A 15976-nucleotide genomic window follows, 5' to 3' on the forward strand; every position below is an offset into this window, starting at 1 on the left:
ATCCCTTTTAAAGCTTCTTATTTGTCCCTGTAAGAAATTATTTATCGTTTCTTACAAGCAAAGCGTAAGAACTAATTTTTAAAGAGCGAAAACTTCGGCACGCGTTAATGTAAACAATGTCTACTTTGGAAAGGACGAGAAAAGAACAAGCGCGAAGTGTCTTTGTGGTCGCGACGGGAAATGAGAAACGTCGCGTTTGAGTGAACACGTTAAAATTGAACGGCCACGATGAGACGAGAATTAGTCATTATGGACGCGTGATTGACTCGAATCGAGAGGATCTTTTCGTCCGACGGTCACGGGCACTTCGTCATTTTCGTTCAAGGCCTCGGCAGCCATTTATTCAGCTCCTTCGGTGGGGATAAGCCCATTGGATAAAGTCCGGGCATTTGATAAAGAGGTGGATAATCGTGGGATTAAAATAATCTCACCGGGACAGCCGGGCGACGGCTAGAATACACGCGAGTCGCGATAAAACTCTCCAAAGACGCACGATTTCTTTCTTTTCCCTTGCTGACTGAAACTCTGCTTCCGGTTGCGAATTACGAAAACTGTTTCGCGGTCTGCGGCGATTCGGAATTAACGGGATTCGCGTGGCTTTTTAATACCCTCTGGTTTGCGGAATTTTGTTTTGGTATTTGAAAAAATGAACAACATTATTACTAGACTGCGAGCGATTTTTGTATGATCTCTTCGAATTGGGAGGCAACGAAAGAGTTGCTAGGGAGACTATTTCAAATTCACATGCTAATTTGTAGAGCTATTATACCGTTCATTAATACATTCATTCTGTAGTATAGGTCAGTTCAATTTTAAACGAGGGTAGTAAAATTGACCCAGCGAAAAACGATCGTCACGAAAATTCGGAAAAAAGAAAACTACCAGGGCGTTCTAAACGATCCATCAACGCCTCGGCGAGAGGAACAATGGGAACTGGAAATATTTATGGGAATTCGCTGCTCATCTTTTGTTTTACCTACCAACACCTCCGTCAGCTGTACCGATGCACATATGCACCGAAGCAAACGGAACTAATTGCCGAGCTAACCTTCTAAACCGATATCCATTGTTTGCCCTCCCATTGGCGTTTACGACTCTTTTGTTCCGTTCATTTGTTCGTTTCTCGAAACGGAATGTTCACCATTGTCAACTGCCTCAAGTCGTGACTTGATTTCCTGGACCACTTTCGGGAGATCTAATACCGATTTCTTAATTGTCCTAGTCTTTTGGTCACCGTTCTCTCGGTTGATCGGGTTGAGGTCGAACTTGGGTAGATAGGGCAACAGTGAAATCGGGAGGGATCAAACGTTGGTTGATTCGATTAGCGTTATTGTTTGTTATCAGATTGAACTGTAATTGTTCACTTTATCTCAATCGCGAAGGGGACAGAATTAATTGGGAAATCCAATCATTCTTAATTATGTTATGGAATAGAAGCAGCACAAAGAGGGACTCGAAATCTGTCGCGTTTCACTGCGGCCCCCAACAGTACTCCTCGATGCTAGAAATAAAAAAGTGACGTAGTTAAAATGTGACGTAAACATGAATATTCACCTCGGGGAGATTATGATTTCCGTGGCGCCGCGATTTGACCATGTTTTTATTTAATATAATTTATTAGAAAAACAATGATGCAAATCACGATTATATATCTACCATATTTAGTTGAGAAGTTAGACTTATTTGATAGAGAGACGACGACCTTCCTTTGGGACTTTTGGTCTTTGACTGTGAAGCTTGTTTATATTCCGTAATACATCGTTATAACTAGATCGCGGATTTTATGCATTTATGACGATATTGTAACAATAATATCGAAAATATACATAAACCATATATACATACCATCGTAACTATATATACAAATCGCTGCGCCATGGAAATTGTAATCGTGCTTTCATCTCAGCTTTTTTCTAAAACTGCATTAAACTAGAAAACTCTTCAAAAATTAGTGAAACGTCTTTGAACTTCCTTCGATGGTGCCATTACTCGATGAAGAAACAGGGGTAAAAAAGTAAATCGCAATCGTGCCTTCGTTATATAGCCTCCTTCTAAAATTGCATTACCTAGAAAACTCTTCAAAAATTAGAAAAACAACTTTGGACCTTGTGACAGGCCTCGCATGAGCGGCCGGGAAAGCCGCTATTCGACACGCTCGGTCGCACAATTTCCACGGACGAATTTGTTTATAAAAATTTGAGCGCCAGTGCCAAGTGCACGCGTCCAGTTACCTTCGTCCTTCCGGCTGCTCTAGAGGAGAGCGAAACTCAGGGGAGGTCGAAAAAAAGGAAATAAACTTTAATCCGCGTACGTTTCAATGACTCTTTATTTATGCGAAATCTACGCGGGGAATTCCGCGGTACACACACCGTTGGGGAAAAAGAGTACGCGCCGAAAAGGAAACGCGGCGCGGAATTCCCGATACCTCGCGACCACGGTTCGAGGGTCAGGGTGCTCTCGTGACGGGCAGAAAAAGTCTGGCCCGTCACAACCTTTTGTGACGGCGGCCAGTACTCGATAAAAGAAAAGGCTTGCTAACTAAAAACAAGGGTATCTCACCTGTTCTTTTGCGAATGCATTGCGCAGTATGCACCAGCGGCTTTCAATGCGACGGCACCAGATGCATTCCGGTCGACTGGCGATGCGACGGTCACTTGGACTGTGCCGATCACACCGACGAGATTGAGTGCGGTGAATGCAGTTCCTCTTCCTCGCCCACCGCGTCCGTTTTCAACACGAAGATCGTGAAGAAGCCCATTCTAGCGAAGACCACCGTCTCGAAATCCCCCTTGCACTGCGGCGAGAGGAGGTGCATGTCCGCCACTCACATCTGCGACGGTGTCATGGACTGTCCTTGGGGCCAGGACGAACGTTACTGCTGTAAGCAGAATATTAATGTGGAAACGTTGTTTGTCCCTTAAAAGGTTTGATCTTACTTAAGCGTTCAACTCAAACTATATTCATTCTCTGTCTTTTTTTTTTTATTTTTTTATTTTTTTGGTATCTTCAGCCTCTGCTCGCCTCTTTTAACGTTTTCTATCTCACGTTTCTTATGCGGTGTCTTTACAGTGAAGCTGAGCCAAAGAAACGGGGACGTTGGCGAGGGAAGATTGGAGGTTTACCACGCCGAAATGGGCAAGTTTATGCCAGCCTGCATCTCTCATTGGGAACCGAACTCTGCTAACACGATTTGCTCTATGCTTGGATACACGTAAGAGTACAGTTTTGCGGCCGTTTGGTCGCTTTGTCGGTGCACGTTTGATGTCGTGCTTTCGAGATCGAAGCTACTTGATTTGGATTTTGTAATTGTTTCAGAGTGGCGGTTTCGTCGAGGTTGCTGGCCCAGGATATGAACATCACCCAGAGGAATTTCAGTAGCCCTAAGACGAACCATCTGAAGGAATTTCAGGAATGCATCACGGATCAGGAGATCTATCCAAAGGTGGAGCTCACGTGTACGGAATACGGTAACTTATTTATAAGGATACGTGTTATCAATCGGGAAACATTGGTTTCTTGCGAGTCACTTGTTGTGACGTCGATTGCGCAGCTTGCGGACGAAGAAAGACGGTGTATGGGAACGCAAAGGTGAAGACTAGAATTGTGGGTGGCGTGGAATCGGCACCGGGTGATTGGCCATTCTTGGCAGCTCTTCTTGGGGGACCTGAACAGATTTTTTATTGTGCTGGAGTTCTGATAGCCGATCAGTGGGTTCTGACAGCGTCTCATTGCGTAGGAAAGTGAGTCTCGTGTACTATTGTTTATGGTAAATGCAGGTATGATAATACTTTCATTTTAGGGAGTATGTCTACCTATACAAGCTTCACAAAACTCTATAAACATTTCAAAAATATCCCCTTAAACTTAATTCTTTTTTCTGCATCTGCGAAAATACGGAATTGCATAAACATCGACGCAGTCTAGTTACCACGTTTTTAACAAAATATTTTTCTCCGATACCAGTTACTCCGACGTAACTGGATGGGCGATTCAGCTAGGTATTACCAGACGACACTCTCACACGTATCTTGGACAGAAACTGAAAGTGAAGAGAGTAGTGCCTCATCCGATGTACAATCTGGGTATCGCTCACGACAACGACGTCGCCCTATTTCAGGTAGACCGTTTTCTAGTTCGGTCGACAAGACGTTGTTTTTGGCAATGATTTTATCTTTTCTCGTCATTCTTATCAGTTGGAAAGACGAGTTCAATTCCACGAACATGTGAGACCAGTCTGCTTGCCCAAGGCTGACACTCATCTCATCCCCGGAACTCTATGCACCGTCATCGGTTGGGGCAAGAAAAATGACTCCGATTGTAAGTATCACGGATCAACATTACACTACCAAGCCTATCAATTTCACTCGTGTATTTTAGACTTTATTCTAAAATTACTGGATCATTGATAACGACTTCGCAATTTCGCGTACGAGCGCGGTCGCCTAGCGCGTAGCCTACGGTTTATTGGTCGGGGTTTTCTGTTAATATCTCCTTAACGAAGCCTCGGACATTATCGCTAAGAAAAAAGTTGTTTCAGTTGAAAAATGTATCTTTAAGACTAGACATTTGTTCGATTCCAGTAGAAATATGTAGTAGGTGTAAATGAAACCTCGGTATGTTCAGTAGTAAACAGGTAAATATCGAACGTGTTCGATTTGAAAGGATTGCTTACGTGATTGATTTTTGCAGCATCCGAGTACGAACCAGCCGTGAACGAAGTGCAGGTTCCAGTTCTGAACAGGGAGATTTGCAATTTGTGGCTCGCGTACAAAGAATTGAACGTCACCGATGGGATGATCTGTGCCGGTTATCCAGATGGGGGGAAGGACGCGTGTCAGGTAAATTCGTAGATCAAAATGTCTCCGATATCTAAAACAAAATGTTTGTCGGTTTAAGTAGTTGGTCATTCTTACTTATGATTTAATTAACAGGGGGACTCCGGGGGTCCTTTGTTGTGTCAGGACGAACACGTTAAAGAGAAGTGGTTTGTCGGCGGTATCGTTAGTTGGGGAATAAAGTGTGCTCACCCGAAATTACCTGGTGTTTACGCCTACGTGCCAAAATACGTTCCGTGGATTCGTAATGAAATGGCCAAGTACTCCGACGTAGGTATGGGTTAATCTAAAAACGAAAATAATGATTCCGTACAACTTCGTACAACTGGTAAGAGGTATATCTATGCGAGTACTAAGTTCAGACAATAATTTTCACGAAAATAACGTGCGTGCACACTTCTGATTCGAGACACTAAGATTCCTTGTTAAAAGTCATTCTATTATGAAGAGTGCGTTACATGCTGTTTTAAGTGTGTTGATACTATATAGGTAGGTAGAACGACTATAGATATATTTGTTAATTTGCTTAAGTTGCTATAAACCTCGTGGAATAGAGGAAACCTATTTTTAAGACAGACTACGAGAAACTTTTCTTATTACGTATATTTTCAGCTTATTTTTATTCTTGTTTAATTTAGATAATTAAGGAACATTCATTTTTAACAAGAAATCAAATTCTCGATGCAGGTTTTTACCGTTCTTACTGTAAATTCCCAAATATTTCTGGCAACGACAATAATTGTGACGATATACAGAATAGTTTAGTCTAATCGTTGCTAAAAATGTGATCAATCTATAGCGAGGCTAATTCTTGTATTTATTGAAATGACTCATATGATACGAACATAGGTTGGTCGACGTAGATTGCTAAAATTGTATAATTATTTTTCGAATTACGGTACAGTACGTCTTTTCATCATTTTTTTTATTTAATTTACACGTAACTTGGAATTGTCAGAGTATCAAAAATGAAGCACTCGATCGAAATAAAAATGGTTGATTCTTAATGATTGCAGTCTACGTCGATCGACTTCCGAAAGTCTCTTACTCGTGTTAACGATAAGGTACTTAGTTAAGGGCGTACAAGCAAAGATGAAATAAGAGGAAACATATTCAAAAACTGTTCCACGAACGTCGGGTCCGTAAGTCGGACGAGAAACTTCGAACAACGGCCCCCTCGTCGTAATTTTCTAGAAAGTCAACTTTCATCAGCGCAAGGAAGTAATTAAAAAAAAAAAAAAATAAAGAAATCAATAAGTCAGACGACTGGCGTATATTTAGTACCGAGATTAAAAGTGAGCAAAACTAATAATAGTTTCGCAAACGAGACAAAAATTTAAAAAAAAATTTTGTATCGCTGTCGGTTTTTTGAAGAGCCTCCTACTCACCACCAGGTGGTTGAAAATAATATTTAAAAATAGGGTGTGCGTTTATTACTTCGGTACACGACTCAATAATCGTGTTCTTGCCGAGTGTCAGCGAAGATCTCCGATCGATTGTTTATTTCTAACGAATTTTCATCTCAACGGTCAGAGCCTCGGATGAATTTAGTAAATCTACTTTTTGACATACGAATCGGTGTGCTGTTTCTCATGAAACGCTGATGTTTCAATGACTTTTTTATGCGTGAAGTAAACGTAGCCAACATCAATGAACCGAGTGTTATTTCGCAGACAATAAATGACACTTTTGTACGAAATTCTCAAACGCACACCTGGCGGTTGGTGAAACGTCATGCGTGTACTGCACGAGACGCGTGTGTGTATCGACAATAAAAATTTCGTGTAATTGTAAGTATAGAAATCTACGATGCAAATATAATTGAAGTGTATGTTTGTTAATGTAAGTATAAATCGTAATATATGTTTAGCGTAGGGTGTATTAATAGCGTATTGATATGAAGCACATGTTTATGCATAAGCAGGGAAACATATATATATATATATATAAATGCGTATGTAATAGAAGTATTACAAGTATGTTAATGTCAGAGCTGAGCAACATCATTACTACTTGTTTTCGATTAAAGAATGTCAGATCGAAAGGTTGATTTCAGTATTAAAATTGTTGATCCAATTATTTGATTGCAATGAAGTATCAAAAATTCAATTGTGGGTTTTGTGCTATCAAGCTTACAGATTCAAAGCTTTGTGATCTTGAACTTTAAGCTTCTATGAGCCGAATTGTTTTTTCTACAAACAACTTGCAAGTGATTAGCTATCACTATTGTTATTCGTTATCAGAGACATTATATAATTAAGACGTATAGGACATTTTGTGAAAAAACTAAAATTATTTGGTAAAATAATACCATTTGAATCTCGATGTATTAGCAGGTGATCTAAAAGTTACACGGGCTCATAGAAGGTTAAAGGTATGGAAAGATGTTGGCATTGAGCCAACGTTGGCACAGCTAAAATTTTTCAAATATATCTTAATCGCTGAGAATTGAATTTATTTGCAAATCAAGATGTTGCTCAATCGCGTATTTATACGATAGCTTAAACATATGTATGTACTAATATTCTAATCCGTGTGTTCATGGTTCGAATATGCTTATTTATAACAGGAATATTCGAAACACGAACAGTAACGTTTTAATGAGGCACTCGGTGCTGCTTGTAGTTTTTCTATAGTGCACTATAAACCTAGCTTAGGATTAGAGATCATGTTGACTGAATTCTAGGGACAATACTCTGCACCAGCACTTTTTTGATCCGCACTCAAATGGAAATAGTTTTTAAATGAGTCTACTTTATACAATGTATATTGTTTATGAAAACTAGGAGCCTTACTAATTGACTTAGACTTTTTCTAAGCGATAAGAAAAGCGGTATTGTTGGTCAGGACAATAATCTATATCTTTTTCGAGAATACTTTCGATTCAGGTTTTCTCTATAGAGGGTACGATGAAATCATCTAATTGTTTCAGAAGGCCTACGTTAGTTGGAAAATTTGTCAGTATATGTAGGATAAAGATATCGCGTTTACTTACTGTCTTTGATGTTTTTGGAGGTTCTAGGCTTTTCAATTCGTCCTAAATAGTTGTTCCCTTTTCATTTAAATATTTCGTTCATTGAAATGCTTAATTCTTCTCCGATTGAAGATGCTAAATGACAAATGTCTTCCTTAGTATCCAGACAACAAATAGTTGTAATCGAGGAGTAATATAATTAATAATAACCAACAATACTGTGTGAGCAGACAATAAATAATTTTAGGAAATGTTCCAAAACGGACAATAAACTAGCGCGTAAGATTAGGATATAAAATGATTAGGGGTAAGATCAGTGATATGCTGATTGTTATATAGTTCTCGTCTATATTGTGTTTCGATGTAACCGCAGGTTGTTATAGCTATCTATTAGAGTCGTAATTTACAGAATAGTGAATCTAAATTCGATCATACGTTTAGGTCCCATGGACCTTTAAGAAACCCTGTTTTTCTTTTAGAAGTTTCGTCGTCTAATAATGATCGAAATATTATTTTTATCGAACGTTCGAGTTTGTTTCTCTGTCAAAAGTTAAAGAAAAATGTTTCGTTAAATTTGTATTCTCATCCCGGAAATCCAATATCCGTCTACGATAAATAAGATGTAAAGTAACGTAAGCTTCTGCCTAACTATCGAATGCAGTTCGATTTGTATGATATTTTAATAACTTCGGTTAGCTCGAACGAGGCTAGTTCACAGAGGACGATAGATGAAAATGAAAATCAAATCGGACAATCAGGAAAGTTCGAATGTTTTCGATGAAGATATTTTTTTAAACCAGATAGAGAATTTATTTCCACCGCATAATTTCGCTTAGGCTAGTTAGGAAGAGAGACTTTGCAGAATGGTCAACTGAAACTACCCTGTATAATACGCTCTAACTTTGAACTCTGAGTAGCTACTATTTCTCACTTCGTTTTAAATTGATTTACCCATCGCGACCGCTTTTCAACATAGAACTTTGATCCAAACGATTGCGATAACGGAGTCGATGGTATCTAATACATGAAATCTATACGTATATGCACTCGTACGTAATTTTATATTTCCGATTATATAAAGTATACATATATACAATAATAACCGCATAATGTGATGTAAGCAGCTATTACTAAAGTATATATATATAAACGATTGTATATATAATTTACAGAAAAGACAAGCATACGATAGTAGCCGGTTTCATCGATGTTTCAGTGTATAAAAAAAAATCGTATCTTTTCTTTACAAACGTCTCGTATAATGAATGTTTATATATTTCTTTACGCGATGGTTCACGAAGCCGTAACGAGTAAGGACGCATCGTTCATGACGAGTATTTATAGAATAAGAATCGCGAATCCTTATTTCACGAATGATTTTAGAAGTTCTTTTACTGAGAACGTTACGAGTCAATACTTGTAGTCAATTTAGAAGTAGGAATATCGTGTTTTCACGTCTAGGGTCGAGGTCTGTAAAAATTGTACATGTAAGTCCACGAAACCTTCGAGTAAGTATTTCAGTATCTCGCACTTTCGCCGATTTGAACATTTTTTTACCCATAAATTGTATAGTATTTTCTATAGTCGTGCTTTCGATAACAGAAACCGTATCTATTAACTTCAAACGATTTAAACGATAGAATTACTTTATGCCACCTTTGAATTGAACGAAAAATCTCTTATGATTCATTTTACTCGAGAGTGGCGTGAAATACTGCGCACAAATAAATGGTGTCACTAAGGAAGGTACTCTTTCGCGAAAGATACTACGAAACTGTGTAACTACTCCTGTGAAGTCAATGTCGATTAGCGCGATTCCGTAATAAGCTCCGCGTATTCATTAAAACTGTCGATAAGATTATTACTCTAAATTGTTTAAGAGCGTAGTATACTTGTACACATATATACTGCATACACATTTGTATTCCAATCGTGTACGATTTATATACGAGCCGTCTGATATCGGAACGTGAATGGTACAAAAAATGGAAAGAAAGATGTTTTAGACTTTCACGGTACGGTTTTGGTACTTACCGAGGCTTACGGAGCGAAGGACGCGTTTTTAGGGTAGAATACTATGCAGAGATCGCAAGTTGTCGAAGGGTGCCAAACTGAACAGCGCAGGATAGAAGTGGCAGACCAATGTTGGCGTGGGATGCAGCTTGGGTCTTGTTCACACTTTAACTACCGATTTAGAAATAGTCAAGTTCGAAGAAGAGTTTCTAAATTAACCGACCTATTCCCCGTTCGCATATAACGCACTCGTTTGATTCAACCTTATTACTCGACGGACGGATTTCGAATGCGGAGATTTCTGACCTGCCCCGCTCAGGTCATTCCCCTTCCTTCTGGAAAACCGTGACATTTGTTGTTGCTCGCCGCTATGTTGTGATAGCGAAGCAAGGTGTGGCAACCGTCGTGTTTACCCTAACAGTACAAAAACTGGAGAATGTCTAAGGAGATTCCAAGAAGCCGTAACTCGTTAAATTCAAAATAGAGATTAGTTCCGTGCTATACAAAATTCTCAGAAATACGGTTACATTTTCAAAGCTTTGTCCTGTCGCGAGTACCAGCAGGCCTTGGATCCATCCAAAGGGTGTTCGCAAAAATATAATCAAAATTCATACTTTCATAGAAGTGAGAAATATATTCTACAGTTATATTTGTAATACTTCTATTTTTTAGTTTTCTATATTTGACTTTTTAAGTTTTAATTCGAGCTTTTATATAGTATTTCTAAGATTTTACCTTTTTAAATCTATTTCTATCGGAAATGTCCAGCGATAATATCGACGAATCGGTGCTATTGGTAAGTACTGAAAACGAATTAAAAATTTTTAAAAATTTAAGAAAGAGAGACAAATTTTTAATTTGTTTCCATTACTTTTTAATAGCACTGGTTCATCAATATTATCACTGGACAATAGAAATAGAATTTCCAATAGAAATAGATTAAAAAAATAAAAACTTAGAAATATATAAAAGGTCGAGTTTAAAAAATTTCAAGTCTATAGATAGATTTCTGGTACATGAAGTATCAAGGTACCTCAGCTCGTGCCATAATTCATTGGCTGCCAATCGAAGAGTTTATATCAAAGTTCATCCATAATTATGCCATTTGACCCCTGAAGAAGCTTGTTACGACGCTGGCGAAACATAGTATTTTATTCAAAAGAAGCCTCAGTTGGTACCAACTACGAATAAAAAGGTTTTATCCTAACGGAAAAGAAATCGAATTATCAAGGATGTTTAAAAGAATAGTAAGTAAACGGTCGGGACACGAGAAGCTGTTAACCTACGAACTAAGTTACGAAAATGTAAGAAACGTTGCCAGCGCATCTATACAATCGTCAATGAGCTTGAAGGACGATATACGTCACTATATTAAATATTTGTGGAATCGACAGTCGAACTAGATCCAGAGCCGACAAATATGCGCGTCAATTCAGAGATCAAATTAGATTAAATTGCCTCGTTCCTCTTCGCAAGGAATGAAGTAAGAGTATTTTATATAAAGATAGGGGAATTAAAATAAAAATAAACGGTTCGCGATTAACGAACTAATGCCATTTATGGGTATCTACTCGGTGGTTCAACAAAAATATAATACAAATCTGACAAGTATCCGAAACGAAAATTATTTTCTTCGACGAACAAATATGATTCATTCTTCGTTCTTGCTCATAATGCGTAATTCAGCCAAGTTTCAGAGTTAATCATCACCTTTCCCGTGCAAAAATAAAAGATAACTGTTGTCAGAAGTGTACAGCTACTAACTTTCTAATCGCGTATATATACATATATCACGATTAGTGGCGTGCTGATAACGCATTTATACGCTGCGTGTTTCGCTCCGCGTTCTATTCGATCAAGACTTACCAACGTCACGCTCCCTGAGAAACATTAACAACGATACGAAAGAACAATCAAAGCCGAGGAAATTAAGAAATAATTTTTGTAAGATGCATTTAGCGCACCTGTAGCGAACATAGAACAATATCACTGGCGAATACAACGCGGGGATACTAAATGTGATTGCTTGTTGTGCCCTGCACAAATCCTAATCGTACAATCAGTGGTCGATATACTGTATCGTATATACATATACATATATATATATATATATATATATATATATATATATATATATAAATATACATATAAATATAAATGTATATTTAAAAGAAATTGCTAATGTTTGCAAAACGATGACAAACTAATCCACCGAAATATCTTTTTAACCGAGGACACTCTCAGTGCATAGTGCGTGTCGAGTAATTGTAAGCCGATGTTTGTATGTTGTATATGTTATGTATATGTATATACATATTTGTAATATGCATACATTGCATACACATATAGATTAATGTTGGCTATGTAGGTATATACGTAGGTACGTTCCACATGTTCTGTGTCGCTGTGATTGGTACATAGACTTAGATAGCGTTGTACCTTAGAATTGTAATTAACGTTGAAGAAAGAGACAGGAACAGACGTGCCGATAGCCTGAACACGTTTCATCATTTTCCAAACGCATAGTCAAGCGTACAAGTTAATCAGAAGTTTGCTTTTGAAAATAGTCGAGGAGTTTTTCAGAGAGTAGAGGTGACCGCGTTCGTGATCTTCTAATTTGCGTTGAATTTTCAAGAGGACACGAACGACACTGTAACTGGTTTCAAAATGAGTGTTGTGTTCACTTAAGGGATGAAGGGAATCCGAACTGTTTAGCGTTCTAATTTCGTTTCTGAACTCGATGCGAGCGGTGTTAGAGGAATGATAGATCTACTTGGAGCACTAGACCCACTTATTGATTTCTGGAACACAACTTTTTTCACTGGAGATAGAGGTAGAAGGAGTTCCGCGTAGACGGAAGAATCGAAGGATCGGTCGTTGCTCGAGATACTGGCGAGGTTTTGTAATTAGTTGGTAATCGAATTGAACTCACGGTCAATTAAGGTGACACCACTTTAGTGCTCAAGGAGCTTAGAGGGATTATGTTTCACTACTGATTTTTCTACGCGAGCAATATCCATAGCTAAAGTGTGTACTGTAAGGGATAGTGAGCGTTGTTTTGAAGTCAATTTATTAAAAGATAAAATCATTGATTCTACTAATTAGAAGACGATTTAGTAATTTTAATCGTTTGTTTCCTCGTGACGATTGCTGTATGTATTTCTCAAGTATTCCAAAGATTTCTTTCGAACTTCTAGAATACCAGCGATGAAACTTTTTACGAAAATCGACCTCAAAACAACTCGGTAGATTCGACGCTTGCACTGCCTTTCCCATTCGTTGTTGTAATATTAAAAGTAACTATCACAGGGCTCTGGCGCGGATGCTACAAAGAAGACAAAGATAACAAACGATGTTGTTGCATATATACGCATATATCGCTGTTAAATATCCGTTGATAATTAACAACAACAAATATGTATATGTATGGTAGCAAATTACGAAGAGGAAATTAAGTAAAATGAACTTGCTCTTGCTGGCCGAGAGTTGTAGCATGTCGATTAGTAGTATATCTAAATATATAAAAGTATATCTATCCGCGTGGTTTCGCGTACAAAAACAAAGAATGAAGAAGAAGTTATGGGGGTTGAGACTTTGCAGCGTGTGTTGCGCAACAGAATTTATAATATGAACGAATACATTCACGCTTTGTAACATTCTATCTTCCAAAACATTTCAACGTCGAGAAATACAGGCTGCGGCTGTTTTTCTTTCCCTACCCTTGTCTTCGCCATAACTTCTTCAGCTTTAACTTCGCTAGACTATAAGAATGTTGAATGTTAATTGTTATTAATTGTTTGCGCATGGGATGTTTCTGAAGAGACGTTAAAGCGATTCAATTTTTTTCATGGAAAGCCTCCGCTTAAACATACTCGATTTTAATCTGTTTAAAATTGAGGAAGTCACGACGAAATAAAGATGGTGAATTGTCCCACTCAGTATTACGTGTAAATGGAAAAAAAAAAATGGAATTTGAATTTCATCGCGCATACCTATATATTCTTAAGACGGTAATTTCTGGAATAATTTGCTACGCAATAGGTGCGATTTGCGCGATGGTTTCAGGCTGATTAGTTTGACTCCTCGTTGTGCTGTGAACTCATACATTTCACTGCAATTTTAAATATTTGTACGTTCCCGAAAGTATGTCCGTTCTGTCTAGTTAAGTATGAATATACTGTCTCTACGCCATACTCTGATAGAATTTAAGGAACATTGTACTTTGCTTTAAAAAAAAAAAAGAATATATTTTTGCGGGTCGATTGCTAGACAAAAATCAACTAATAATTGAATACAAAAATGGGTACGGTAGATGGCAATAAAATGAACGAATTCTACGAGACATATCCGGGCATATCGTGGAAAAAAGACTTGGGAAAATCGATACGAAACGATACCCCTGTTAGGGAGGACCTGGAAGTATTACTTAATCGGTGATTCGATAGCAATCTGCAAAAATATATTTCATTCTTAGGGGAATGGTGGGAGAAACGTGTGCTGTGAGTTCGGGAGCGCAACTCAGATCGGTACAAAGAACTATATTAAAAGAGAAAATATGTATGTGCTGTAAGAAAATATTATTATACGCAAGCAAAAACTATGTATGACGAGTATTGATATATATTTATGGAAAATTCGTGTTGAAAAATAAATGATGTATTGACAGTATGGTCGTTCGAACTTTTCATTATTCCTCTTATCGTTATTCTGATTCAAAATATATTCAAACGTAGCTTTTTATACGGACATCCTGCATTAAGGACGGTTCCGCCATCTACAATAAAATGTCCAAGTTTGTCGTAAAACAGCATCGATATTCGGTAACTATAACGACAACTTTGAATAGAAACTTTTCTTTGGAAACATTAATTTTTGATTACTTTTAATATATAAATCAAAGCTACATGATTACAAGTTTAAATCGTTACTTGTTACGGTTAGCACGATGCAAAACTATGTACAAAAAATACAGAATATGCGATAATTGCGATGTCGATAAAGAAAATAGCATCTGTGGCGTCACCTAGCGTCTAAAAAGGTGAACTATTTCTCGAGAAACTTGGGCGTTTTTCCGCCGATGGCGCTCACATCGAAGTTCAGAATATTAGTTCGACTTGTTCACCGCTAGATGGCCCCGTGGGAAGATTTAAATTAATATCATTGAATATTAAACAACTCTACTTTAAATAAAACTATTTCTAAAATTCGTAAATTCATAACAAATTTATGGAATGTCTATATTCCATATGACCTTTAAGATAAAGATAAAAAACAAACTATTCTTTCCGTATCGAGACGTTACGAAGCGTATAATTTAACTGAACGAATATGAAACATGAAATTGTCTATATTTATATATCTCGAACACTTTAATACATGGAAAATCGCAAACACCGGATTCGAATCGGAGGAAACCCAAGCCCAGCGTATCAATGTCACTCCGAGTCTCGTTAATCCTCTACGAAGCGGAAGAGCGGGAGCAAGGGCTCCCAAGGAGCTAGTGTCATTCTTTTAAAAACAGTATCACTTTAATCCGACGACGATGATTACACACCGTTTTGCCTTCGTATTCGACGTGACGTAGAGCTGAGTGTATCCAGGGTGGCTGTATAAAGGGTTCCTTTCATCGAGGAACGAGCGTGAAGTCCTTCGTGGGCCAGGATAATGGGGCGAAAATCCGGGCCGAACGATGCGAGAGATCGGATTTGTCGCGATTTGAAATCTATCCGCGTGAAATCTGTCTCAGTTCGCATGATCTAGGACGCATACGTCGCTGAGCCAAAAAGCGGGCGGGCGAGGCAAAGAAACAAGCATTAAAGCCAGAATAGTTTGTTTCTTTATTTTTTAAGGGTACGTAATCTATTTTATATTGATCATTGCACCTATTGGTCCAGGCTTGCTTGTTACGATTCGCCAGTCTTGCACAGTATCACATTTGCGTTGTTTTACATCAATCCTAAACTTCTTAGATTATATCCTTTACATGTCTCTTACGGCCTACTATAGCTCGGGTACCTCGGGTTCGCTTAGCCCGTGCTATAGCTAGAATTAAACATAGCTACAGCCCCCGAGGGTGAATAAGAAAGAATGGGAAGCTACAATTTCTGAACAGCCCGTGGAGAAATGACCAAATTTTAGAAACGATTCCAAAAAC

The 15976-nt window shown here is 38.2% G+C and overlaps 1 protein-coding gene and 1 long non-coding RNA gene across 3 annotated transcripts in view; one reads left to right on the forward strand and one right to left on the reverse strand.

Annotated features, from left to right (window-relative positions):
• Nucleotides 1–5120, forward strand: part of LOC128876130 (atrial natriuretic peptide-converting enzyme-like) — a 51149-nt gene extending 46029 nt beyond the window's left edge. Inside the window, exons 12-19 of the mRNA XM_054122246.1 lie at nucleotides 2587–2880; nucleotides 3070–3211; nucleotides 3316–3467; nucleotides 3551–3740; nucleotides 3964–4117; nucleotides 4194–4317; nucleotides 4690–4838; nucleotides 4932–5120. Coding sequence (XP_053978221.1) covers nucleotides 2587–2880; nucleotides 3070–3211; nucleotides 3316–3467; nucleotides 3551–3740; nucleotides 3964–4117; nucleotides 4194–4317; nucleotides 4690–4838; nucleotides 4932–5120 — 1394 coding nt within the window. The remainder of the gene's footprint in view (nucleotides 1–2586; nucleotides 2881–3069; nucleotides 3212–3315; nucleotides 3468–3550; nucleotides 3741–3963; nucleotides 4118–4193; nucleotides 4318–4689; nucleotides 4839–4931) is intronic.
• Nucleotides 2737–14481, reverse strand: LOC128876132 (uncharacterized). Of its 2 annotated transcripts, none has more exons than XR_008456956.1 (4): nucleotides 9844–14481; nucleotides 5038–5121; nucleotides 4673–4869; nucleotides 2737–2878 (listed from the first exon to the last, which is right to left on the reverse strand). It is a non-coding gene; the product is annotated as an uncharacterized LOC128876132 (long non-coding RNA). The 2 variants fall into 2 exon arrangements; XR_008456955.1 differs by having other exon boundaries at nucleotides 5028–5121.
• Nucleotides 14482–15976: the final 1495 nt, after the last annotated feature.

Source organism: Hylaeus volcanicus, chromosome 5 (assembly GCF_026283585.1).
Source record: "Hylaeus volcanicus isolate JK05 chromosome 5, UHH_iyHylVolc1.0_haploid, whole genome shotgun sequence".
In the NCBI taxonomy this organism is placed as follows: Eukaryota; Metazoa; Arthropoda; class Insecta; order Hymenoptera; family Colletidae; genus Hylaeus; species Hylaeus volcanicus.